The 24,311-nt window shown below is 48.7% G+C and overlaps 1 protein-coding gene and 1 long non-coding RNA gene across 11 annotated transcripts in view; one reads left to right on the top strand and one right to left on the bottom strand.

Annotated features, from left to right (window-relative positions):
* ATP6V0A1 (ATPase H+ transporting V0 subunit a1) overlaps window positions 1-23,454 on the top strand; it is a 58,986-nt gene extending 35,532 nt beyond the window's left edge. For 5 of the 10 annotated variants that reach the window (XM_029928157.1, XM_029928162.1, XM_029928160.1 and 2 more), the window contains 11 exons: window positions 46-203; window positions 653-743; window positions 3,859-3,977; window positions 4,675-4,891; window positions 5,426-5,533; window positions 6,363-6,437; window positions 10,138-10,245; window positions 11,219-11,236; window positions 15,786-15,903; window positions 16,215-16,386; window positions 21,826-23,454. In XM_029928157.1, coding sequence (XP_029784017.1) covers window positions 46-203; window positions 653-743; window positions 3,859-3,977; window positions 4,675-4,891; window positions 5,426-5,533; window positions 6,363-6,437; window positions 10,138-10,245; window positions 11,219-11,236; window positions 15,786-15,903; window positions 16,215-16,386; window positions 21,826-21,919 — 1,278 coding nt within the window. In that variant the 3' untranslated portion in view covers window positions 21,920-23,454. The remainder of the gene's footprint in view (window positions 1-45; window positions 204-652; window positions 744-3,858; window positions 3,978-4,674; window positions 4,892-5,425; window positions 5,534-6,362; window positions 6,438-10,137; window positions 10,246-11,218; window positions 11,237-15,785; window positions 15,904-16,214; window positions 16,387-21,825) is intronic. The other 5 variants (XM_029928163.1, XM_029928165.1, XM_029928164.1 and 2 more) reach the window with 3 other exon arrangements.
* LOC115282238 lies at window positions 15,162-23,765 on the bottom strand. Its single transcript, XR_003904560.1, has 3 exons — window positions 23,580-23,765; window positions 18,084-18,138; window positions 15,162-15,506 (listed from the first exon to the last, which is right to left on the bottom strand). It is a non-coding gene; the product is annotated as an uncharacterized LOC115282238 (long non-coding RNA).
* Between the last annotated feature and the right edge of the window lie 546 nt (window positions 23,766-24,311).

The following is a 24,311-nucleotide window of genomic DNA, read 5'->3' on the forward strand; positions in this document are numbered from 1 at the left end:
GCCACTGGGAGTACATTTCATTGACTTCTTTCTTCTGGTTTCCAGATGTTTAGTACTGTGTTCAGCGGTCGGTACATTATTCTATTGATGGGTGTGTTTTCCATCTACACTGGCCTCATCTACAATGATTGCTTTTCCAAGTCTCTTAATATCTTTGGGTCATCGTGGAGCGTACGGCCAATGTTCTCTTTATATAATTGGACGTAAGTTGCAAAGAAGCCAAAAGTCAAACCTTATTCCTTTCCTGTTCAGTTCTGATTTTCCAGACAAATGGTAAACTTCTACTTCTTTAGGAAGTAGCTGACAGAGTCTCTGTTTCAGAAGAATGCAGTGTCCCTTCTTATTTATGTCCCATCCTGGGAAGTGCTTTATGATTGTTTTAGTACTCTTCAAGAAACTGAGACTATAAATGTAGGCACATTGATTCTTTTTGTAAATTAAAGGCAGATTCCCCAAATTCCCTGCTTGGTTATGTAGGTGTATTTGTTGTGTTCTTTTGTTATTGCTGATTCCTTCTCATTCTCAGATTTGAGTTCCTCTTCTTTTTGAAGAGATAAAACAGTTGTGGTAGTTTCTTTTAGGACCAGTTTTTGGACCTCACAGTTTCCCTCTCTTGATAAAAACAAATGGAACTTTTCTCCTAACATGGTAGGGATGAGACACTTCGGGGGAACCCTGTGCTGCAGTTGAATCCAGCTGTCCCTGGAGTTTTTGGTGGACCGTACCCTTTTGGCATTGATCCAGTAAGAGCACTTCTTTCCTGTATGTCTAACACCAGATTTTTAAACTGTTACCACAAAGTGAGAGAATTAAGTAGAAGATAAATGGTTATTTGGTCTTCATTTGATGTATTTTTCTTAAGTTTATTCATTTATTTTGAGAGAGAAAGCGTGCATGCATGCAAGCAGGAGAGGGACAGAAAGAGAGGGAGAGACAGGATTCCAAGCAGGCTCTGCACTGTCAATGCAGGGGCTTGATCCCACAAACTGAGATCATGATCTGAGCCGAAATCAAGAGTTGGACACTTAACCAGCTGAGCCCCCCAGATGCCCCTTCAGTTGACATATTTTTGGAAAGCCTTTGTGTGTTTGTCCAGAGTACTTCCAAACCATAAGAGACCCAAGTGCTTTGGAGACCCAAATAATTTTTCCTGTACTGCTTGTTTCAGAGGCGAGGGGCACCCGGGTGGCTCAGTCGGTTGAGCGTCCGGCTTCGGCTCAGGTCATGATCTCGCTGTTGGTGGTTTCAAGCCCCGCGTTGGGCTCTGTGCTGACAGCTAGCTCAGAGCTTGGAGCCTGCTTCGGATTCTGTGTCTCCCTCTCCCTCAGACCCTCCCCTGCTCACGCTGTCTGTCTGTCTGTCTGTCTCTCTCTGTCTCTCTCTCTCTCAAAAATAAATAAAAAACATTAGAAAAAAATTTAAAAACAAAAAGGGGTTGGGGGGATTTAAGAATGAGCATTAGGCAGCAAAGAGTACAGAATTCCAGAGGAAAAACACATCATTATGGGCCAGAAAGATCAAGGTTTCTCATAAAAAACGGGTATTAACTACTTGGCCTTTAAGAAGTGTTTCAGGGGCACCTGGGTGGCTTAGTCAGTTAAGCAACCAACTTTGGATTAGGTCATGATCTCACGGTTCGTGGGTTTGAGCCCCGCGTCGGGCTCTGTGCTGACAGCTCAGAGCCTGGAGACTGCTTCAGATTCTGTGTCTTCCTCTCTCTGCCCCTCTCTTGCTCATGCTCTGTCTTTCTCTCTCTCGATAATAAATAAACATTAAAAACATTTTTTTAATCTTTCATATTGTTACAGGTGAGAAGTGTGTGCAAAAGCATATAGATGGGGAAACACAAAGTTATTTATTTTTATTAGCATAAAAGCAAATGTTATTGAAATGCTACTGTGGGCCAACACTGGACTCTTGTCAGTTCTTTTTTTTTTTTTCCTTCCAAATTTGTATAAAGTTCTAGTTAATATATAGTGTGGTATTCGTTTCAGGAGTAGAATTTAACAGTTCATCACTTATAGCACCCAGTGCTCACCCCAAGTGCCCTCCTTGATACCCATCACCATCTAGCCCATCCTCCACCCATCTACCAACCATTTCCCTCTATCAACCTTCAGTTTGCTCTCTGTCATTAAGAGGCCCTTATGGTTTGCTTCCTTCTCTCTTTTTTTCTTCCCTTTCCATATGTTCATCTGTTTTGTCCCCTAAATTCCACATATGAGTGAAATCATAGTATTTGTCTTTCTGACTTACTTCACTTACCATAGTACTCTCTGGCTCCATCCATGTCATGGCAAATGGCAGGCTTCCATTGCTTTTGATGGCTCAGTAATACTCCATTATATATATCCCATGTCTTCTTTACTCATTCAGCAATTGACAGACACTTGGGCTCCCCCTCAGACAATTCTAATAGGGAAATGCTGCTATCCCTGCTGGGGGAAACACAGAATTGTAAGATGTAGCTCCTGGTCTCAAGTAGCTTAGAGTCTAATAAAAATATTAGGAAACATTTATATAGTGTTCTGTAGTTAACAGAGTGTTAACTTTGAATGCCCACAGTAGCATTTCAATGTCATTTGACGCTTAAGGGTGAGTGCTGAGTTTGTCGTGCCTGTTGGACACACAGGTAAAGCGTCCATCTGGCAATTGGAGCTGTAGAACTGAATTTCAGGGGAGACTGGGGCTGAAGAGAGAACCAGCCACAAGTTTTGAGGTTAGAAGTCACCAAGGATGAGCTCGCAAGGAGGCCAGTTCAGGAAAAAATGCCAGGCCAGCTGGTGGAGGGTCTGGCTTATCAGGCTACTGAGTTTGCACTTTATCCTAGAGAAGACCAGGGGGGTGCAGGGTAGGTTTGTGCACAAGGAAGTGACTGCATCAGAGTCAGTAATTTAGGAAATGTAATCTGATGACAAAGTAGAGGCAGAGAACTGTGGGAAAATATTATAGGTGTCCAGGCCCTAGGTGACAAAGCTTAAGGCAACTAATATTTAAAAATAGATGGAATGTCAGCATTACAGGTATGTGATCAGAAAAACACAGACTGGGGGAGCATCTACAAGATAAATGTTCCAACTTTTTCATATATTTTGTAAAGAATAAAAAAGGGGAGCTGGAGGAAAAATATATAGATTAGAGATTTAAGAGCTGTGTCAATAATCAATGTAGGCACCTGATCTGGACCCTACTTTTGAATAAATGAATTATTTTTTTTAATTTTATTTTATTTAGTTTTTATTTATTTTATTTAAAAAAAATTTTTTAGGGTTTGTTTATTTTCGAGAGACAGAGCATGAGCAGGGAGGGGCAGAGAGAGAGGGAGACACAGAATCTGAAGCAGGCTCCAGGCTCTGAGCTGTCAGCACAGAGCCCGATGCAAGGCTCGAACTCACGGACCTTGAGATTATGACCTGAGCTGAAGCTGGACGCTCAAGTGACTGCGCCACCCAGGTGCACCTATTTTTTAAAAATTGGGGCAAAATCGGGGAAATTTAAATACTGACTATATCATCGTTAATGCTTTTGGGGATGATAACAACATTGTGATTATGTTTTAAAAATGAGTGTTTAACAGGGCACCTGGGTGGCTCAGTTGGTTAAACATCCAACTTTGCTCAGGTCATAATCTCATGGTTTGTAAGTTTGTGCCCTACGTTGGGCTCTGTGCTGGTGGTGTGGAGCTTACTTGGGATTCTGTCACTCCTTCTCTCTGCCCCTCCCCCGCTTGTGTGCGCATACATGTGCTCTCTCTCTCTCAAAATAAATAAATATTAAAAAAATTTTAAACATTGGTACATAACAATGTGCCATTCATGAACTCTTTGTAATGCTTTTTTGTTTCCTTGGTTGTGATAGATCTGGAACATTGCTACCAATAAACTGACCTTTCTCAACTCCTTTAAAATGAAGACGTCTGTTATCCTTGGCATCACCCACATGATGTTTGGAGTCAGCCTGAGCCTCTTCAACCATACGTGAGTTGCTGTGTTTCTGTCACAGGAACACACATAGTTTAGAGAATGCTTTCGCCTAAAGAAATCATGACATCTTTGGGGGAGGGACTAATAAGTGAGAACCCTATTCTTTAATAAAGAAGTGCTTTTATAAAAATCTCATATTCTTAAATGAGGCTTAATTAATTAACATTAGTCCCTTAACAATTTACAATTGTAGTAAAGCCCTTTGAAAAACCTTATGTCATTTTCATCAAAGTGAGAGAGGTGTTTTTTCTTGATGTGTAATCACATAAAATTATAAACCGTGGTCCCAGAAGGTACTATATTTCCCAGTCTCTTTCTGATGGGAAAAAATTGGGGGGGAGGGGTGTGGTATTGGAACTGTCCAAGGCCCAAAAGTTCAGAAGTCATAGTTAATCCTTGTCTCTGTTGCCTTCAGTGCATCTGGCTGTTGCTTCTTTAAGTGATAAAGAAAGAATTGAGGGAACTGTAGGTAGGAAATCTAGTGAGTCCTCCATTTGATCTAGGGGTGACTGTGGGTCTGTTCCCTGTCTTGTTTTGTTTTTAATTTTTAATTTGTTTTTAAAGTAAGCTCTATATCCAATGTGAAACTTGAACGCATGACCTTGAGATCAAGAGTCGCATGCTCCACCCACCGAGCCAGCCAGGTGCCCCTGGGTCTGTTCACCTTTAACATTTTTTTCTCTCTTTTTAGCTATTTCAAGAAGCCCCTGAATATCTACTTTGGATTTATTCCTGAAATAATCTTCATGACCTCTTTGTTTGGCTACTTGGTTATCCTTATATTTTATAAGTGGACAGCCTATGATGCTCATACATCTGAGAAAGCGCCAAGCCTTCTGATCCATTTCATAAACATGTTTCTCTTTTCCTATGGTGACTCTAGTAATTCAATGCTGTATTCTGGACAGGTGCGTCAACCCAGAGGCAGACTGGCTTAGGTGGTTACCCTGAATCAGGAAGCCAGATACCGCTTTTCTTTTCTTTTTTAATGTTCATTTATTTTTGAGAGAGCGTATGAGAGCACAGGTGGGGAGGTGCGGGGGGGGGGGGGCAGAGGATCGAAGCTGGCTCTGTGCTGATGTCAGAGAGCCCGATGTAGGGCTCAAACTCACAAACCATGATATCATATCCTGAGCCAAAGTCAGACACTCAAGTGACTGAGCCACCCAGGTGCCCCAGGAAGCCAGATATCTGAAAAAGCCTTTAAAAATTTCTTTCTGTGGTGTTGGTGCTCAACTCATACCTTCAGACCTAAATTCAGCCCATCCTCCTTAGGATCCTATCAGACAATTCATGGGCTTTGCCACAATATCTGCTAATTAGTTTGAGAAACTGGATGGTGTCATTCGTAGATCAGTAAAAATACTGTTTTGGGGGAAATTTGTGCTAGAGTTGGAAACTGCATGTTTGATTAATGTGCTGTGCTTGTCCTTACTTTGTAGAAAGGAATTCAGTGTTTCCTGGTAGTGGTTGCGCTACTCTGTGTACCTTGGATGCTACTATTTAAACCACTGGTCCTTCGCCGTCAGTATTTGAGGAGGAAGCATTTGGTGGGTGTATTTTTGTTGCTGAAAGATACTAGATTTTTTGTTTCCTTGAGGCAGTTCCTCATCAGATATAATGAATTGTGCATAAGTCTATATCCTCTTAAAATGTTCTTGTGTCATATCGCAGCATGTACACTGGACCTAATGAAAAAAAACTTTTTTTAAACCCATATATTTGCTGCTCGAGCATCTGGATTCAGCTTTGAGTAGCTTAGGTACAGGAAACGAGTCATAAGTTTTTACCTTTCCTGGTCACACTTTGCTCACGCTGTGCTCAGCAAAATCCAGGTCTGGGCCTGCCTAGACGCAGCCTCAGCCAAATCAGGGCCGCAAGAGCTGCGGGTGGGCGAACCCACTCCTGTGGTTTGCCTGGGCAACCACAGGGCTGACGCGGAGACATATTTGTTTAAAATGAGACGGTGATACTTTCACCAACCAAGACATCTGGGGAAAAGATTTTGTTTAAAGTGCATTGATTTTTTTTTTTAATGCAGCACATAAACTTGTATTTAGTTAATGTATGTGTGCTTATGCATTCTGTACACACACACACACACACACACACACACACACACTTGCCAAATTTTCATTTCTGGCAATATGATAATGATTACTTATTACACTGCCTAGTAAAACCCAGAAGACCTTATTGCATGACTCTCATACAGCTGTTAGAGTATTATTCCTGTTGGAGAGCAGCTGAGTTACAAGACCCTCCTTCTCCCTTTTCTGACCATCTTCATCCTTCCATGTACCCTCCATTCATCTCCCCCCTCACTCCCTCCCTCTTTTGTTTCTTTCTCCCTTCCTCTTCTCTTCCATTCACTATCAGGAAGGGCAGCCTGTGGAGGCCCCAGTCAGCCCAACCCCGAGCCAGCAGGGACTAGAGGCAGCAGCGGCTGCAACAGTGAGTGAATTAAAACTGACAAACCCACATGTTATGTAAAGAGGTGGCAAACAGTGCAGCAGAATTCTTTTCCATTATACTGAGAGCATGGGACATGTGTGCTCTTGGGAAGTACGTCCTTCTAATTCATCGAGGCAATGACAGAAAAGACTTCCATCTCTTATGAGTAGATTCTGATATCTTTATCATTGGTCTACTAAGTTTCTATTCAGATTTGTAAGTACAGTCATATCTATGGAAAGAAAGTGGCTGTTGTACCCCATTTAGAACTCCATCATCTTAATCCAAAATGGTAGCTCTTGGACTCATCCACTGTCATGTCTGTATTTTGTGACCATGTATTAGATGATTTTTCTGCATGGAGCAAGAACATTTCTGTGATTCTTGAATTAATCTCCCTGCTCTTTAAACTTCTGCTTCGGAATGGTGCTTGGACATTTGGTCCATTTTAGCTACGACTTAGTCTCCTGCCAGTGGGAGCTTATGCGTGTCTACTTTTTTGTGAGAGACTCAGAGGCCCTCATGTCCTCAGCTGTTCCACTGAGACCTCCACTCTGTTTCTTGTCTCGTATGTCTTCTGCATCTGGGACAATAACCAAAATCATCTGTTTCAACTTTCCTTCTTCAAATACTAACTCATGATTCAGCAACAGCACTTTGAATATTAAGTATTTCAGTATTTGTCCTGAATAACCTCTCTTAACCAAACTGTTTTAATGTGCTAATATCAACTTAGCCCAGTCTATTCTAGGTAATCAATAAGATTTTAAAAATCTCACCAGCAGTAATCATACGTGTAGTATTATGATCTAGTAGCATCTTACTCCTTTATCAGAAATGAAATATTTAGATGAAGAACTCTTTCCTTCAATAGGTGTTTCTGATTATTTTAAACTTAGAAGACTGATGTAATCCTTCTAGAACTAATCTAAAAGGGCTGATATTTTGGATCAGAACATAGTTTAATATTACTGTAAGAATTCTCTGCAAACAGGGATTTACTCTCTTCTTTCCTTTGAAAATTTTTTAAGTTTACAAATCACATATTATCCACTTATTGATATTCTTTCCAAGTGCTCTTCTTTCTCTTAGTCTTGGCATATTTAGGATGTGCTTCTGATCCATCAGTTTTGGTGCATTTAATTCTGTTATCCTCTTCTATGATATTGTCCAAGTGAAACATCCCCCATCTGGAAACCTTCACATTCATAGAGGCTTCTTAGCCCACTGGTTCTTCAGTGAAACATCTGGTTCTATAGAACCGCTTAAAGGCTTCAAGGTGATCATTTCACAACAGGGGCCCTGGATTCTTGACCTTAAGGGCTGTGGATACAATCACTGATCTGTGTTCTGTTCTTTGTCCTTTTGGTGTCCTGGTTTAATGTTTTCTTTTTTCTGCTGATGTGTATGTCTCATCTCTCCTACCTGTAACTTTCATGTCTTGTGTCCTGAGGGGACACTTGCTAGTGTCTAGCTGGGGGGTGGGGGGGTGTGGGTGGGCGGGTTACCCTGTTTGCCCCTCACTCTATCTGCTGGTTGGGGAAAAGCTTCAGAAATGACCTTCTGCTTTAGGAGCCTTAAAGCCTGAAGCCTGCCTTGACCCTGCAGCCCAGGCCAGGATGTGCTGGGGTCCTCTCCCGTCACCAGTGCCCTTTTTGTACTTCCAGTCCACCGCCGAGGGCTGTCAGGTGTAATGTTCGCATGAACTGGAGTGCCCAGGGTCTCAGTGCTTCCCGAGTCTGAGTACACATCAGAATCACCTGGTAACCTTTACATTTGTTTCCTAGAGTATTAAAACAGAAGAAGCAGAAAAAGTAATAAAGATAGTCCACAGTTCCATGACCCAGACAATCCTCTACTGACATTAAAAATTAAGATTAAAGCAATACGTTAGAAAATGCAAATGGTACTGAAAGACAAAGTGCCCCTGTCCCCAGACTCCTCCTACTCAAAGTCAGAGAAATTTTGCTTCCATTTTTTTCTGCATATATCAGCATATTGCTATCATTTATTGGTATCAATATGTGTTTGTACATGCATATGTGTACATGTTTAAAATATACCAGGAATTGTGTTTTAAACTGTAGCACCCTTTCCCCCTTGACTTATTAAGTTTAAAATTTTTTAGTGTATCCTGGGAGATGGTTTCTCTCTTTTTTATAGTTGTCTAGTATTCCATAGAACGTTCTGTTGGATATGCTATGGTTGTGTAATCACTGTCATTGATGGATGTGTTGGTTGTTCCCAGTTCTTTGTATGAATGCAGGGAGCGTCCTTGTCCACAAATCTTGATAAAATTTCATAAACATGGATATTCCCAGCAGTGGGAGTCTCAAAGGGTACATGTATTTTTTTTTGTGCTTGCATTTTCAATTTTGATAGACAAAGTGCTTATACAGTTTGTATGTGGGGAAATATTTTTTAAATATAGATTTTTTGGACCCCACCCCAGATCTACTAAATGTACTATTTCCGGGGGGTAGCATTTGAGAATCTCTACTTAATTTCAAGGTGATTCTGATGCAGCTGGTTCTCTGACCAGCACAGGAGAACCCCTGCTTCAAGGAGAGTGAGAATTTGCCCCATTTGCCCAGACACTGGGTTCTCGTGGTCAGTCAGCTGTGGTAAAAGGTGGACACCAAAACGTGAAATTGCGAGTGGGGACGTCAGGGCAGCTGAGCAAACCTGTTGGCACGTTGTGCTGCTGCCCAGAAGGCTGATTTGCAGGAGAAAAGTTCTTGAACTCTTACCTCTTTTGGACTCCCAGAAACCATAAGCAGCAGGCCTAGCGGCTGTTTCTTTAGCCCCTGTTCACTCTGGCAGGGTAGCGTTCATTGGTAGTTGTCTGACTCAACTCCGCTTCTCCCCCATTTGCCCTCTAAGAGTCCTTTTCCCTCAGTAAGCCCAAGCTTTTCAAAGTCAGGTTGACTTAGAAATTCTGGTTCTGGAGAGCCCGCTGAATTCTATGCCTGGGAAGCGAAAAGAAGCAATCACCCAGTCGGCATGTGCCCACATGCCTGTAAGAGAGTTGTTTTAACACTGGAATCCTCCACTGAAGGAGAGGGGCCTTTTTCATTTCCTTTTTCCTTCTTCTTCTTTTTTTTTTTTTACTCCATATTCTCTAGCCACAAGCTGATATCCATTGAGCTTTTCTCCCTTCCCTGATCTAGAAAGTCCTTTGTTCCTGGGCAGAGACCCGATACGCTTCTGGAAGAAGTTGCTGGAACTATTGGGTTCCAGTTGAAAGCTTATCACACCAGATTACAGTCACCATGTCATTTGGCTCTACTCCCTCTTAGAAAGTCTGGTCTTTAGTTCTAGAAAAACTTAGACTACTGACACCTTTACAGATAGAACTACACTCATTGTAAGAGTTCGTTCATATTAAGCTTTTCATTCAAGCAATCATTATAGTTAGTGTTGATGAAGGCCAGGTTGGTGTGTCTTGGGGCAGCAGGCTGCCTATTTCCTCTGGTCCGAATGAGGTGGTAAATGTAGTTGGGGCTGGGGCTGGGGCGGTGGTGATTGGGGTGGGAACAGTGGTTTGTTTTTACTTGGCTGTTGCATCAGCGGGTTTTGATTTTGTTGTTAGAATATATGCTTTTCTGAGGTTTGTATGTACTAACCATCGCCCTTCCCCACTCACAGAATGTCACATTAAAGCCCAGGCAAATTCTACTCTTTCTGTTCATCTGTGTAGGGAACTCTCAACTTTGGTGGGATCAGGGTGGGCAACGGACCGACAGAGGAGGATGCTGAGATTATTCAGCATGACCAGCTCTCCACCCATTCAGAGGACGCAGAAGAGGTAAGATTCAGTGGCATGGGCTTCCTCACCTTCTCCTGTGGGTCAGCCCTAGGCTCAAGTGCATAGGTGGCCTCCCTCCAGTCTTCTTGGAAAATGCAAATACTAATACTAATGATCAGCCTGCCTTCTGGGCCTCGCAGGGCACCGCAGCTTTTTCCAGCGGGCCTGCTCCGAACTCCAGGTGTCGCTGGCAGCAGTTTTGCTTCCTGGTCCGAACTTGAATTCTAATTCCCTGCAGTATTCTGCACGAAAATCTCAATTACTAACTGTGCTCTGGGGGACCGAGGGCCGTGGAGGCCCCGGCTTCCCAGCTCTTATTACCAGAAACACAGCCCCTGTAGGGCGGCCTCTTCATCCCTTGCCCCTTCCAGGAATGGTTCCAGTTGGAACTGTAATCGCTGGTCCTATTAAAGTCTTGTCCCGCTAATTTGCTCTCTGTGGCAGATGCATTATTGAGCTTTTGAAAAATGTTACTCGCCTACTTTTTAGAGGGAGAGTGAAAAGCAGTAAGGTCACATTAGACTTTTCCTTAAACCACCACCTCCAAGCTGCTTTTTAAAATCCAGTCTCCTTGCCTTGACCTCTCATGCCACAGAACCTGTGAACTAAACTTTGGAATGTCATCTATTTATTATATTCTCTTTATTTTCCCTTATTATGTTCTTTTTAAAGCAAATAGAGTAGGAGTTGAGAACCCAGGTGACTGAACTTTTCAGTTCAATCACTTCCACTGTGTGTATGACATTCGTAAAAAGTAATTGCAAGGGATGGGTGCCTTTAAAAAAAATATGTATCTTCATGCTCTAAAGCCCTGCTGGTTTTGCTCTCTGTATGCTGAGCATGTCTGCCTCCAGCACGTTAGACCCATTTAACATTAACGGTCTTCCCCGAGAAACAGTTCGTAACCTTGTGCTCGTGACTTGTGACCTTGTGTGGCATGGCTTCCCACTAAGTGTAAATTTGTGTTTTCAAGCCTACCGAGGACGAAGTGGTAAGAAACAAGCTGGCTTTGCCTTCATGTTTATCTGGGGCTTCTCTTCCCATCCTTGTGATCACTGTGCTGACCCTGCTGCAACCCCGGGGCCACACGAGACACCTGTGTGTCCTGCATCTCACTGGCCATTTCTAACCAGTTCGTGCAACCTGTGTTCTGAAAAAGTCCATCTCCATCAACTGCATCTCATGTTGGTCACCTCTGTCTCTGTTTCATTGACTTTGCTGATCTAATACCTCTGAGAATGGCTTTGAAAGGAGCTACAAGTAATGTCTGCATTGGCATTCTTGAAGTGACCCCCTTGGGGGTCACATCCCATTGGTCTTTGCCTTCCTCTCTGTGATGTTACGTATGGTATGGTCGCTCTGCCGCAGGGAGTAGCGGTTTCCTCCTTGCTCCTCTGAGAGCTTGTGAGTAGCTCACCCTACCTCCCTGAGCTGCAGCCAACCTCTTCCTGCTGTCCTCATCGGCTTGATGCTGCTTGAAGTGAGAATTGCTGGACCCTCGCTTGGGGTCAGTTGTACCTCCCTGTGACCCAGGTGGGAGGTTAGACAGCTTTCAAAAGGAGGCTTTGCCTCTCCGATACATCCCAGAAACAAGAATCCCAACTGCGAGAAAGGAGTTCATATTAGTACCGGATAATAGAAACAAAGTGGTCTATTCAGGCCACATTAGGAGTAGAAGGCCTTTGAGCTCGGCAGTAATTCATTTAGCAATACACAAATTTTAAATTGGGTTTTTTAAAGGCCTTGCTGCACTGTTTGCATCTTCCCCCCAAATTTGTCTCTAAAATATCTAGACCCATGAGCCCTCCACTTTCTTAGCTCTCCTGGTCTTCTCCAAAGGGACAGTGGGATGGGAATGGGAAAATCTTTGCTGATCCTGTGAAAACAGCAGGCAGCGCTCGGTCTTCCTGAAGGCTGCAGAGCCTCTTCTGCTGACCTGCAGGAGCCTCTGGTTCCTCTGCACTGCTCGTGTGCACACGGCCGGTGGTGGGGCTGCCTGGGGGCGCCCCGGGACTGTGTTCCGTGCTAGTGAGCACCCACTGCCATGATCATGGCCAGAACGGTCCTCATTTTTAGCCATGCCCCAGGGGCGTTGGACATCCACACTGGATGGACTGTGATTCAGCCTCCCAAGTCTCTGCCCGCCCCCCCCCCCAGGCTCCCTCAGGGATTCAGCTTCCCCTCGCTTCCTAAATAATGATGACATCGTATCAGGCACATGGGCAGTCTAGTTCTCCATAGCCAGATTTAGATAGTGTTAGAATTATCTAAAGATTTCAAACCTCTTTTTTTTTTTTTTTTTTTTAATCCCAGCCTGGAAGTTCTTTTAGAACTTCCTCTTTTTGTTTGGCTGTGAAAACCCATTTGCCCCATGCAGGCCATTATTCTAGCCTGCTAAAAGCAGCTGTCCCTCGCCCTGGGGAGCACGCAGTCCAGTTGCAAATCAGAGCCAGGCCAGTTGATTGTCTGGGGAATCTTTAAAGGCTGTAACCTTTCAGCAAGGGTCAGTGGCCCCTCTCCCTATTGTGTCATCTCACCAGGTGTATTCATCCCACCCACCCACCCATCCGTCCTTCACTCTTCCCACCCACCCATGCATCCATTAGTTCGTTTATCCCACCCATTCATTCATTCACCCTCTATGTGCCAGTCACTCTGTTTGGTACTACAGGAACTTTGAGGAGAAGAACAACAGTCCTTGCCTTCAAGGACTCCCAGGCAAATTGAGGAAATAGTCTGGGTGACAGGTGGTGTGACCAAGGTGTGCCCAGGATGCTGTGGGAACACAGAAAGGGCGCCTGATAATCGCTGAGGTGGGGGTGGAGGAGAGGAGACCAGGAAACGATTCCCTAAGGAAATTGTTGCCAAGCTTAGTCTGGTCAAGCAGGAGTCTCTGAGGGGGGATGGCGGGAATGCAGACCCATCGGTGTGTATAGTTAAAGACACGGGCCCACGAGTCCATCACCTTTTGGAGATAGGCAAGAACAAAGCTTGGCTGGAGGTCAGAGCCAGGAGTCGGAGACCAGTGAGGTGAGCCTGGAGGTTGCAGAAACAAGCCACAGTGAAGTGTTTGGATAACAAGGAGCCATCAGGGGGCGGTGAAGCTGGAAGTGTCACAGCATATGTACGTCACTGAAGTGCTCTAGTGAGGGCTAAATGGGGGCTAGTGGATTGGGGAGGGGTCACAATCTGGAGGCATGGAGACCAGCTAGACCCATAAGAGTCATGAAACAATTGGGAAACCTCCAGTGAAGTGAGGCTGTTTGCAGGGAGTTGGAAAGGGAGGGACCCATAACGAGATTAAGGAGGAAAGAGCTACAGGTTCCAGGGCCTTAATGACTGTCGCAGTGAGAGTGAGGATTCAAGATGGACTTTCCAGGCTTGGGTGCCTGGGGCCCTAGTGGTGATACTCCACCAAACATAGGGTGTGGAGTGGAAATAAGTCTTGGTGGGGTCAGAGAAGGGCAGTTAATCAGTCTGGGTGGCACTGCGTTGAAAGTGCCCATGGTGTACTAGAGGGAGATGTGGCATGGTCAGCTGGAAATAGGCAACATGGAGATGAAGGCATCTATCTGGGAGTCCCTCGTAGGGATGGCTATCGAAGCCCTGAGTGGCAGCGCTGCAGGAAAGGTGTAAGAGTTGAGGCTGACCCTCCAGCATTTAGGGAAGGACCAAGATGGGCCAAGAAGAACCAAGGAACACCCAGGGGTAGGGGGTGAGAAGGAAAACCTAGGAGAGGTGTGTCCCGAGAGGGAGGAGGAAAAGGCGACAGTGACAGACAGCAGAGGTTGAGTCAGGACACAGAATGTCTCTTAGACCTCCAACCGGGAGGCAAGGGAGAGGGTGCCAGGAAGGTCGGGTATGCAGGGCAGAGCATGTGGAAGGCAGGGCACAAGAGGGGAGTAGTGGGTGGGCCATGCGGGTGAGATGTAGACAGGGAGTCTGCAGCCATTCCTCCTCAGTCACCACTGACTCTTGAGGCAGTGACAGGCTCCTAAGTGCCTGGCTGCATTTCTCACTGAATCCTCACCTCACCATCACTGTCCCTCATTGTATAGAAATGAAAACTTGCCCAAGGTCTGGAAGAGGGGCTTTCTCCGTGTTCTCCATTCTTGTGGGAAGAACTCCCGGTGGAGTAAAACTGTTGACGGGGCTGGCTCTAAGGAAGCCGACAGTCCCTACTCTCATAGAGCTCTTAGGAGCAGAGTCCAGTGCTCCTCAGAGCCGGGGCCTTTCCTTCCTCTGAGCATGGGCTCTGGGTGACGGGCCTCCCATGGTGGGAAAGAGCTCTTCGTGGCAGTGCTAGCACTGAGGTAACTAGGATTGCCCTAGTTTTCAGAGTAACTAGGAGGTTTGAAGAACCTATTGCAGAAGAAAAGCCCAGAAATAGTATAGATGGCCAGAGGTGAAAGAAACTGAGGCAGTCCCCAAAGGTGGCGTGTTGGAGCTGGTCGCTCTCCCCACTGGCCGCACCCCTGAAGTCTGGGCTGTTGACACTTTCTCAGCCAACTCCTCCTCTCGTCCTGCAGTTTCCCAAGATGTTTTTGGTGTCCTTTGGGAGTGGAGTCATGTGAGTCTTGAAAGAATCTGGTGAAAAATAAACTCTGACCTGAAGGCAAGGGGAGGCCCTGTGCTTCGGAGGTGCTGGGCTCTGTGGGAGGAGCATGGCAAGGGCCCGCCTCCTGCTCTTTGGCCCATGGCTCCACCTGGCTGCAGGAGAGGCCTGGAAATATGCCTGGTGCTTCTAGAGCATACCAGTAATTCTTCCCTGGCTGTGCTTGGAGCGGGCCTACAAATGAACTCACGAAAGCTTGTTCTAGCCCTACCCCTTTACTCTGGAAACAATTTTTGATGTTGAAAGGAAAGCTGGGAGAAAGGGAGCATGAGAAGAACAGAAACAAAAAACACAATAGATGTTCTGTTTGGTCTCAATCAACTGTAGGATTTTGTAAAACTTGAGCTAGAATTTCCCTGTGTAATCATTTCAGAAGCCACAAAAGAAAAAGGAGGTTATGTTGCTCCCAACAGGTTATAAGGTAATAAGTGAAGTGGCCGTGGGGGCTTAGTCTTGCCTCCGCAGTTCCCTGCCTGAGAGCCTGCCGCCTGGAGCTCGCATGGCTGTTAGAATGAGTGCTTCACTCAGGCACCGTAAAGAGGAGGTCAGCTGGAGCAGGCCCAGGGCAGGGCCAGGAGCGTCCTGGGTCCAGACATTTCCCTGCGTGCTCTTAACTCGGCATTCGTTCCACTCCTGAGCTTACAGCCTAGCAGGCAGAAAAAACAAATGAGTTGAGAAGAATCTCGTTAAGATGTAGATCATTGAAATGTAGCATATTAAGGGAAATGGGGCATCCAGTTGGGGGGCTAAGCCAGGCAGACTTCTGGGGACGGCATGAAAACACCACCTGAATTCAATGCCGGGAATTCTTGGCCCATGTAGCTATTAGTGCAGGGGTGCAGGCCCAAAGTGCCAAGTAGCCACAGCACATTCTGCACACCCCCTCCCAGCCTTATATCCTCTTTCTGGTTTTCTCCCATGACAGTTTGACTTCGGGGACACCATGGTCCACCAGGCCATCCACACCATCGAGTACTGCCTGGGCTGCATCTCCAACACCGCCTCTTACCTGCGGCTCTGGGCCCTCAGCCTCGCTCATGCACGTGAGTGTTTCTCTCAGGTTGAAAATTAGGTTTTCCCCTTCTCTGGGCACACTCTCAGATGTGGAGCTTAAATAGAGTGGAAATAACCTAAAGGTGCTGGAATTATTCAGACTCCTGAGTCCCAGGAGAAAGATGTCCAGACGGAAGGACCAGCACTTTTGCCACATTAGCTGTGCACCATGGTCCCACCAGGGTTGTGGGACGCTACGGTGCTGCAGACACTTCAGGTGAGGGATGGCGGAGCAAAATGCAAGGCCCACAGCACCTCTTGCCAAACTGAACTGGATGTCCTGTCTCTCTGCATTCCCCAGAGCTGTCTGAGGTGCTTTGGACCATGGTGATCCACATCGGCCTCAGCGTGAAGAGCTTGGCAGGAGGTTTTGCACTGTTCTTCATTTTCGCCGCCTTCGCCACCCTGACTGTGGCCATCCTCCTGATCATGGAGGGCCTCTCGGCCTTCCTGCACGCGCTGCGGTTACACTGGTGAGGAGCAGCGAGTTTGGGGGCTGGGGACGCATCCTTAGCTGCACTGAGGCTGGCTTTACTCTTGTACAGAATCCAGAGACAGGCGGAAGTGTCTGCTTTCATTCACATCCTTATGCCCAATGACCTGTGGTAGGAGTGGGCATCAGGAAGTGTCCACAGAAAAGCAGAGCTCACTTTCCAGAGCCCCCAAAGGAAATTCTCTGGTGGGTGTCATCGTATTCTTTCTCCCTGCCTGTAGCATTCTTCACTGCTCTTGAGTATGGCGTAAAAGACCTGCAGAGGTGGTTGGTTTGGTTGGTTTTTGGGTTTGTTTGTTTTTTTCTGCTCTGGCGTAAACCTTTCTCTTTATCTTCAGAGCAATGGAAGCAACTGGAGTAGATTTGTAGTCCAGGAAAGTGCTAGAGCACAACTGTACCCCAGTTTTGTCCCCCATGTTCTGTCATTGTGCCAGTGTCTTTGGGCACACCCCTGGCTGTAGGTAGAGGGATTCCTGGTTCCATAGTGTGGAGCTCAGTTCACTGAAGCAGCCACTTCACAAGGGCAGGTTTTGTTTGTTTTCTTTAATGTAGTTTGTGGCTCTTATTGGCTCTGCGTGGAGAGACCAGCTCAGCCCCAGGGGATGGGAGACCTGGGGTCTGTTTCAGGCAGTGACCCTGTGATTTCAAGGTAGCCTTGCCAGATTTAGTGAATAAAATTCCAGGACACCCAGTGAAATTTGAATTTCAGATACACAATGAATTTGTATTGGGACATGGATATGGGACATACTCACAGTAAAAACTAGACATCCAATACTTTATCTGGCTTCTCTACCTAAAGTTCTGGAAGCTCTGGACCCTCTCCTTAGAGAAACACCCCCCACAGCAGTTTTACCCATTTGGGGGGGGTCACAAACTCACGAGCCTGCATTAGGAACCCGTAGATGGGACGGTCTGTGGTGCCAGTGATCTCAAGAACAGAGAGGGCGTGGAATGTGTCTTTACATCAGTTTTCTAAACCTGAACCCAAGGATCGCCTTCCCCACTCCCCTTTTGATTTTTCTCCTGACTTGGTTATGGCGAGCCCCCTCAAAGATTCCTTTTTGTTCTGAATGACAGAGGGGACCATGAGGCATGTGAGAGCCGTCCGTGGCTGGGACTTACACTTCCCTTAAAAGCTCCTTTTAAAGAGCCCGTCCTGCTGCATCAGTCAGTAGTCTTTCTCTGGCTGGTGTCCCTCCTCCCTGCCGCCCTCCTCCCCACCCAGCTGTTGTTTATTTACTGTCCAGCCAGGAGGTTAGGAGCGTGCGGTCAGGCTGCTGGCTCCACCCGTTCTCAGCTTATCAGCTACTCTCTCCCCAGCACGCTTCCTCAGCCGCTCCGCTCCGTATGAGGGAATGTCTGTGTAACCAGCCCGCGGTGACTCACTGTTTCTTCCTTCCTTTCCCGGCCTCTTCTCTGTGTCCTGAGCCCCGGGCTGGAGGGGCCGGTGACTACCCCACCTGAATTCCAGCCCAAGAGGGGAGACTGTTGCCTCCTCCCTGGGCGGGCTGGGGACCAGTCATGGTGCTGGGTCAGAACCATCAGAGCAGTGAGCCGGGCACACCACAGTGTGAGGAAGGTCACCTGGGATTGGGCCTACTTTGCAGAGTGAGCTGAGGCAGCTTGGAAGGTCATGTTTTGTTGCCAGAAGGATTATTTCTCCCTTGGGCTCACCTGTGGCCTTCAGGTGAAGGTGTCTTCCACTGTCCTCATGAATGAGCCCAAGGACCTGATGAGTGACAAGAGAGCAAGTTTCATTCAGAATTAGGTGCCACTGGGTTTGAATTCCAGCTCTGCTGGCACTGGCTGGGTGACCCTGAGGAGAGCAGTTACCTCCCTGAACCCCACTTTCTCTCATGTGCAGAGAGGAGGATATCCATGTAACATGGTTGCCATGATAATCATGAAATTAATGCACTGTGCCCAGACACATCATTAACTGGTGTTCAAGTGCAGGTCACAGCCACCCTGTGGGTGCTGCCCTGTGGAGAGGGCATCTTGGCCGTGGTCCCTTGTAAAGAAACTGCTTTAAGTCTGTTTAGAGACAGGGGAGACCCCAGGGGGAAGCACATCCTCATGCCTGTAGTTTTTAAGAACAGGCTCATCAACAGACTTGTGGGTTTGTTTGTTTGGGTAGTGGAAGGATCTCATAGAGGAGTAAAAAAACCAAACAGCAAAACTCCTTTGTACGGCTTTCAGAATCCCATCTTTGGAGGCTTGTTTGGAGAATCTGCTTTAGTAAAAGGGAGTAAATGAGCCAGGTGCTCGTGCTCCCTCTTCTGGCCAAATGTGGATGTGCTGCAAGGGTTCCCGGGGCGTCTAGTCCACCATGACTGCAGGAATTCTGAGTTGTGGCCATCTTGTGAGGCTGGGGACAGCTGGTCCTGCTGAAAATGGCCACAGGGACATCACTGCTATTTTTCCTGGTGTCCAGCCTGGGCATCTTCAAACCTGTCCCTTTACTCCTGGTTGTCCGCTGGGGTTTCCTGATTCTAATGTAAGGGCTACCCATTTTGCTGGTTTGGATGTTTACAGTGGGGACAGAAAAATAACATCTGCTTTGGTAACAACACAAATCACTAGTCTGAGATTCGTGTAGGGTCCTAAGGAGGTGGGTGATACATTTGAAAACATTAGTGAACAGGTTAATGTCCCAACCTTAATTCTGTTGCCTCCCTGCATTACATGTCTATTTTTGTGTACTGTAATTAGCTCTTTTCTTTCTCAGAAAAGGCAAAGGCCGGGGAATACGATTTGTAGTTGCAACTGTGGACACCAAACTGACTTTAGTGGAAAAACTGTTGCCCCATGGCCCACTTTCAGGAACCTAATCCCTTCTTATCTGGCAAATTCCACATACATAGAGATGTGCACACTTGCACACTCACAGATTGGTTGAAGGCCAGAGGAAAGTGGGACCAAACTGCTGTAGAAATGTAGTGGCACCACAGCAGGACACCAGGGGATGCAGCAAGAATGGCTGGCCCGGGAGAAGTAGGAGCACCTGAAATATAGTTCCTGGCTGCCATTATTGCCCTGACATTTGGGCCGTCAGACAGATATGCGTGCCAGGTCCTGGACTACTCAGAGAGTGGCAAAAAGGGCCAGCGAAGCAGCTCGGCCCAGAATCCTCTTTCTAAAACTGCTTCCTTTCAGCCACAACCCCACCAGGAAAGGGAGGAGGCCCGGGACTCCTTTCCCCTTCCCTCACTCACGGAAACAAGGTTTCCTGTTACATGGCAGGAATGAGCGCTCTGTGGACTCCCACTTACCCTTCTGGGTCACTGGGTGGCCTTTGCCAGGCCCTGGAGCTGGAAGGGGTGACACACAAACCCATCTGACTTCCCAAGGCCCTCCTCACAACTATGCAATTCTAGAGGCACATTTCCGTGACTTGGGGCCCTGGAGGCTCCCTGAGCAGTGTAGCAGGCCCCTAAAATAGGAGGGACATGCAGGACAGCCAGCAGGGCCCTGTGGGCCTCAGCGCAAAGCACTTCATGTTTGTACTTTCTCAGGAAGCGCATGTTTCCCTGGTTGGGAGGGAGAAGAGGGCGGGGAGCCCGATAGGGAGATTGCTTTCCAGCTTTGTTCTGGGAGGATAAGGGAGCAGGGAGATGAAGTCAGGCTGACCCTGAGATGCCCAGATGGCCCTGGACACGTGTCCCCCTTCCTTCCCATCTGAAAATTTCTGAAGCTTCTACTTCATTCGGCCAGTTTGGGATTTGAATTGTTTGTGGGACTAGCTAGCTTAAGGGGTCAGAGTCCTGGGCTCCTCGTAGACCCCAAGGTGACTTGTCCTCCATCTGGCTACATATCACTGAATGTAAATGCGGTGTGAGTCTGTTTTTAGCTATTCAGAAATGCCCTTGCCATATGCAGACAGCCCACCCAGCACAAAGGATTTGAAGCAATCTAGGGCTCAACAGCAGCAGGTGGGAAGCGGGAACGACCTAATTCCCACAACAGAGGCCTGAGTAGCTGTAGCTCTAGGACTTCTCGGGGTGCTGGGATATGGGGACGAGTCCATCCTGGTTTGGAGTTGCTCTTGCCAGGAACCCTGGGACTGACTTCAGTTTGCAGCCCTTTCCCCAGATCCTGTTTCCCTGAGGGGGTTTGGCCCAGGGAAACCTCCAGAGTCTGGGAGGCTTTGGGACCTGGCCCCGCCCCTGGAATGTGGGGCTGGGAGGGGAAGGCCGCCTGTTCTTACACCCACGCAGGAAATTCTGTTCACTTCTTGTCCCCAGTGGGTGGGGCTGGCAGCTCCAGTGTCCGCAGCCAGCACCCCAGGGCCAACGGGGCCTCTGAAGACCTCGGAGCGCCACCATAGACAGTCTTCCTGATGCAGACAGCCCTTCCAATGCGCAGGCCCCCCCAAACACCCCAGGTTGGAGGCAGGATGAAGCCCTGCCCTGCACCTGAGCCCTTGCCTGGAGCCTGCCCCCGCCCCCAGCTCTGCCTGTCCTTGTGGGGGTGCTGGTGCCCCTGGGGGCATGTTGCACTGAGTGGAAACTATTCCTCAGGGCAGCTCTCCTTGGCTTTTTTGTCCTCTGAATCATGCATTTTTCTGCCCATATTTGGTGGTGATTTGGTCGCTGGGCAGCCATCCAGGGAGTGTGCAGGGGGAAGCGGGCCCAGCCTGGCTCTGCTCCCCAGAGCGCGCTCTTCCTGCCCCTCAGAGTTTGAAGAGGCCCCAGGGAGACCATCAGGGATGGATGCGAACTGCCTGGGAAGGGAGGTGAAGCTCTGCTTTTCCTTTCAGCCCCTGAGAGAAGAATTCATTCTCAGATGTTTTTGTAGTTGGAGAGTCTTTTTGCCATTGCTGGGAGAAGACTTCCCTCCTAATTCCCTCCCCCACTTTCCTGGGAATTTCCTCCTCTAAAGCGCCCATGGTCCAGGGTTTGCTCGCCACCCTCCCTTCTCCTTCCTCCAGCAAGAAAGGAAACAAACTAGAAAACAAGGGTGCTTGCCAGAGCTCCTGGCGCTGAGCTCCCTGCCGCCCCGGGGCTTCCCAGAGAGCTCTGCTGGGGGCCCCTCCCAGGAGAGGGGTGTTTGGGGAACTCTTCCTCGTCATTAGAGGCCCAAGCCAGTCATTTAGCACATGGCTAGATGGAGTCTCATGTACACACACTAGCTCAGCAGGGCAGAGCGGGAACTGAGGACGAAGCAGGGTGGAGGTGTTCTGTGCTCGCTGCGCTCCCGCCCCGGGGCAGCCCCCCCCCCCCCCCCCGCCGCGCTGGGGCAGGCCTGGCCGCAGAAGTGGGGCTGGGGTGCACTGTGGGGCCAGGCTTGGCGGGTGGCAGAAGACTGAGCTCAGCTAGGAAAATGAGGGGAGGAGGGTCAGAGCATCTTTCTAGCCCAACTGTGAAATCCCAAAAGGATTTTGTGGAATGACGACTTTCTTTTTCCCTTTCTCCAGGGTCGAGTTCCAGAATAAATTCTACAGCGGAACTGGTTTCAAGTTCCTACCCTTCTCCTTCGAGCACATTCGGGAAGGGAAGTTTGACGAGTGAGCCCCATGTAGAGCCGTGTGCCACAGACTGCCCCCCGCCCCCAACCTCCCTCCACAGTGGTTAGCTCTGCTCCTCTCGCTTGTTGGTTGTGGTCCCTGGGTCTCATGGCATTTGTGTCATCCCTGCCACCCTCCCATCTGTGAGTCATTTAGATAGATCCAGCCCTCCCTGGGTCCCCTGCCACCACCAACTTCCTGTGTATTATAGTGATCTTCTAGAGAGAAGCTGGGCACCGGCCTTGCCCTCCCAGCCTCAGTCCAGCCAGACAGCCTCTCTTCTGTCCCCTGGTGGTGAGCAAGATTGTGCATTTTACGTGTGAGCCCAAAGCCCATGGAAGGAGCGCCTTTCACCTCCACACTCAGACTTTGAGCCCCCTGTTGCTGCCACTCTAGTCACTGGTTGGGGTAGGGGTGCTCTTGAACACACTCCACTCTTAGGTTAGTGGGGGCGGGTCTGGGAAGATGTTATTTCTGTCCTCTGTCTATCCCTCTGGCCTTCACAGCAGTTGTTAATCAGGAATTACCTGCACCTAGCTGTGCCATCGTGCATGGCTTCTCCCTGTCACTCCCAAGGGGCCCAGGGTACTCCACACCACCTCCCTAACCCGTACCCTCTCCTCCTCCTTCTCAGAATCCCCTCCTTTCCCCTGCTCCTGCTTGTGCCCAGCATAACAGCACGGCAGGGAGTGACCCTAACAGAGGTCCTGGCTGCCGGCTGTGGCTTGGTGGCTTAATGACTGGTTCTGAGGCCATGGAGGGCCCTGCCACGGGCACGCCCTCTGAGCAGGCGGTTCGGACGGAGGCCACTTCTGGGTGCAGACCCCACAACCTTTCCCCACCCCTAATCATGAGTCTTGTGGGCAAGACTGTAGTTATCAGAGGTGGTTCTGCCTACAGACCTGCCCTGCTCTGCCCTCCACTGCTCCTCCCCACTTCCACTGGGGTCCCAAGTCAAGGGAGTGGGGTCCTGGGCAGGGAAGGCCAGTGCCATTTACAGTTTGCTGGTTGGAGGTGACCGCCAGGGCCACAGCGCATGTGGTTGTGAGAGCCCTGCCCTGTGGGCCACTGGTGAGTGCCCCCCAGGGGCCACCTCTCCTGTCCCCCCCATGCTGGGCTGTGCTTCTCAGGGCCTTGTAATCATGTGTTGGCACCGCAGCCTGGGCTGCTTCAGTGAAATTGAACCCCATAGCCCTCAGTGGTCAAGCTAATCCCCTGAATTAGCCAGGTCCCCCCCCTTGCCCTCCTCCTATCCTGGCTTTTCTGAGTGAGTTACTTAGAGCTGCTCACCACCCTCCTGGGCATGGGCCACCACCACCCCCCACCCCCCTACCCCCCACCCCGCCGGCTTCACCGTGTACTGGCCAGTGTGACCTGCCCCGACGTTGTGCAGAGCCCCCTCCCCTCCGGGCCCTTGGTTTATAGGACGCCCTTTGCTCTGTTTACAGCAGGGTTTGCCTCAGAGCTCTTTGTTAGGAGCCCTGCCAGAGGCCCTTCTGTTCTCACATTCCCGTGCTGAATAAAGTGTATTTGACTCTACCAGGGAGGCTGCCTGTCCCCGTGCCCCACGTTGCACGTCCTGCCCCTCCTCCAGCGTGTCTGTTTTCCCGTGATCAGAGGCCACAGCTGCAGTGGCTGGGCCGCGCCGTTTGTGAAATTCTCACCTCTCAGGTTTCGCAGGCGCCTTCCTCTCCTGCGATCCCAGCAACTTTGCAGATCCTGCCTTTGGTGGGGAGGGGACTTGGGGACCATCCTCATCCCCCTTTCCCGCACTACCCACCCAGACAGCGGGGGAAGAGGGAGCCTGGGCATCTGCCTGCCCTCTCCCTCTTCTCCAAGTGTGCTTTCCAGGACTCAGTAGCCTGGCTATCTTGAGCCCTGATGCCCTTGGCCTTGGCCTGAGTGGAGGCTCAGCTGCGTTCCCCCAGGCAGCAGGCGAATGTGAGGTGCAAAGGCAAGCAGGCAGCTGAAGGGCCAGCAGGCAGGGTGGGCGGTGGCAGGGCACTGGCTCCCTCCTAACTGCACTGTAAGGCACCCACATTTTCCGCCCTCCCTCTCCCCTGCATCTGGGCAGGGCTGCACAGGAGTATGGAGAGTGGGCAGACAGCTGCTGTCCCAGGAGGAGGGAGGAGGGGCAGGAACACCCTTTTGTGTTTCTTGTCTCCCGCACCCCCATCTTCAAACCCTCTCCTCCCTGACAAGCCACCTGCCCCAGAACAGGCCCCGGGGGGCATCACCCCCAACCTGGCTCCTTGCACGAACAGTCCAGGATGGGACTTCGGGTAGACAAGCTTTTAGCCTCTGCTCTGTTCCTGACTCAAAAGGGAGGCTTTCTAAGAGTAGACATTTAGAATCGATGGAATAGAATCAAATTCAGAGTCCAGAAATAAGCCCTA

Source organism: Suricata suricatta, chromosome 17 (genome assembly GCF_006229205.1).
Source record: "Suricata suricatta isolate VVHF042 chromosome 17, meerkat_22Aug2017_6uvM2_HiC, whole genome shotgun sequence".
Lineage (NCBI taxonomy): Eukaryota > Metazoa > Chordata > Mammalia > Carnivora > Herpestidae > Suricata > Suricata suricatta.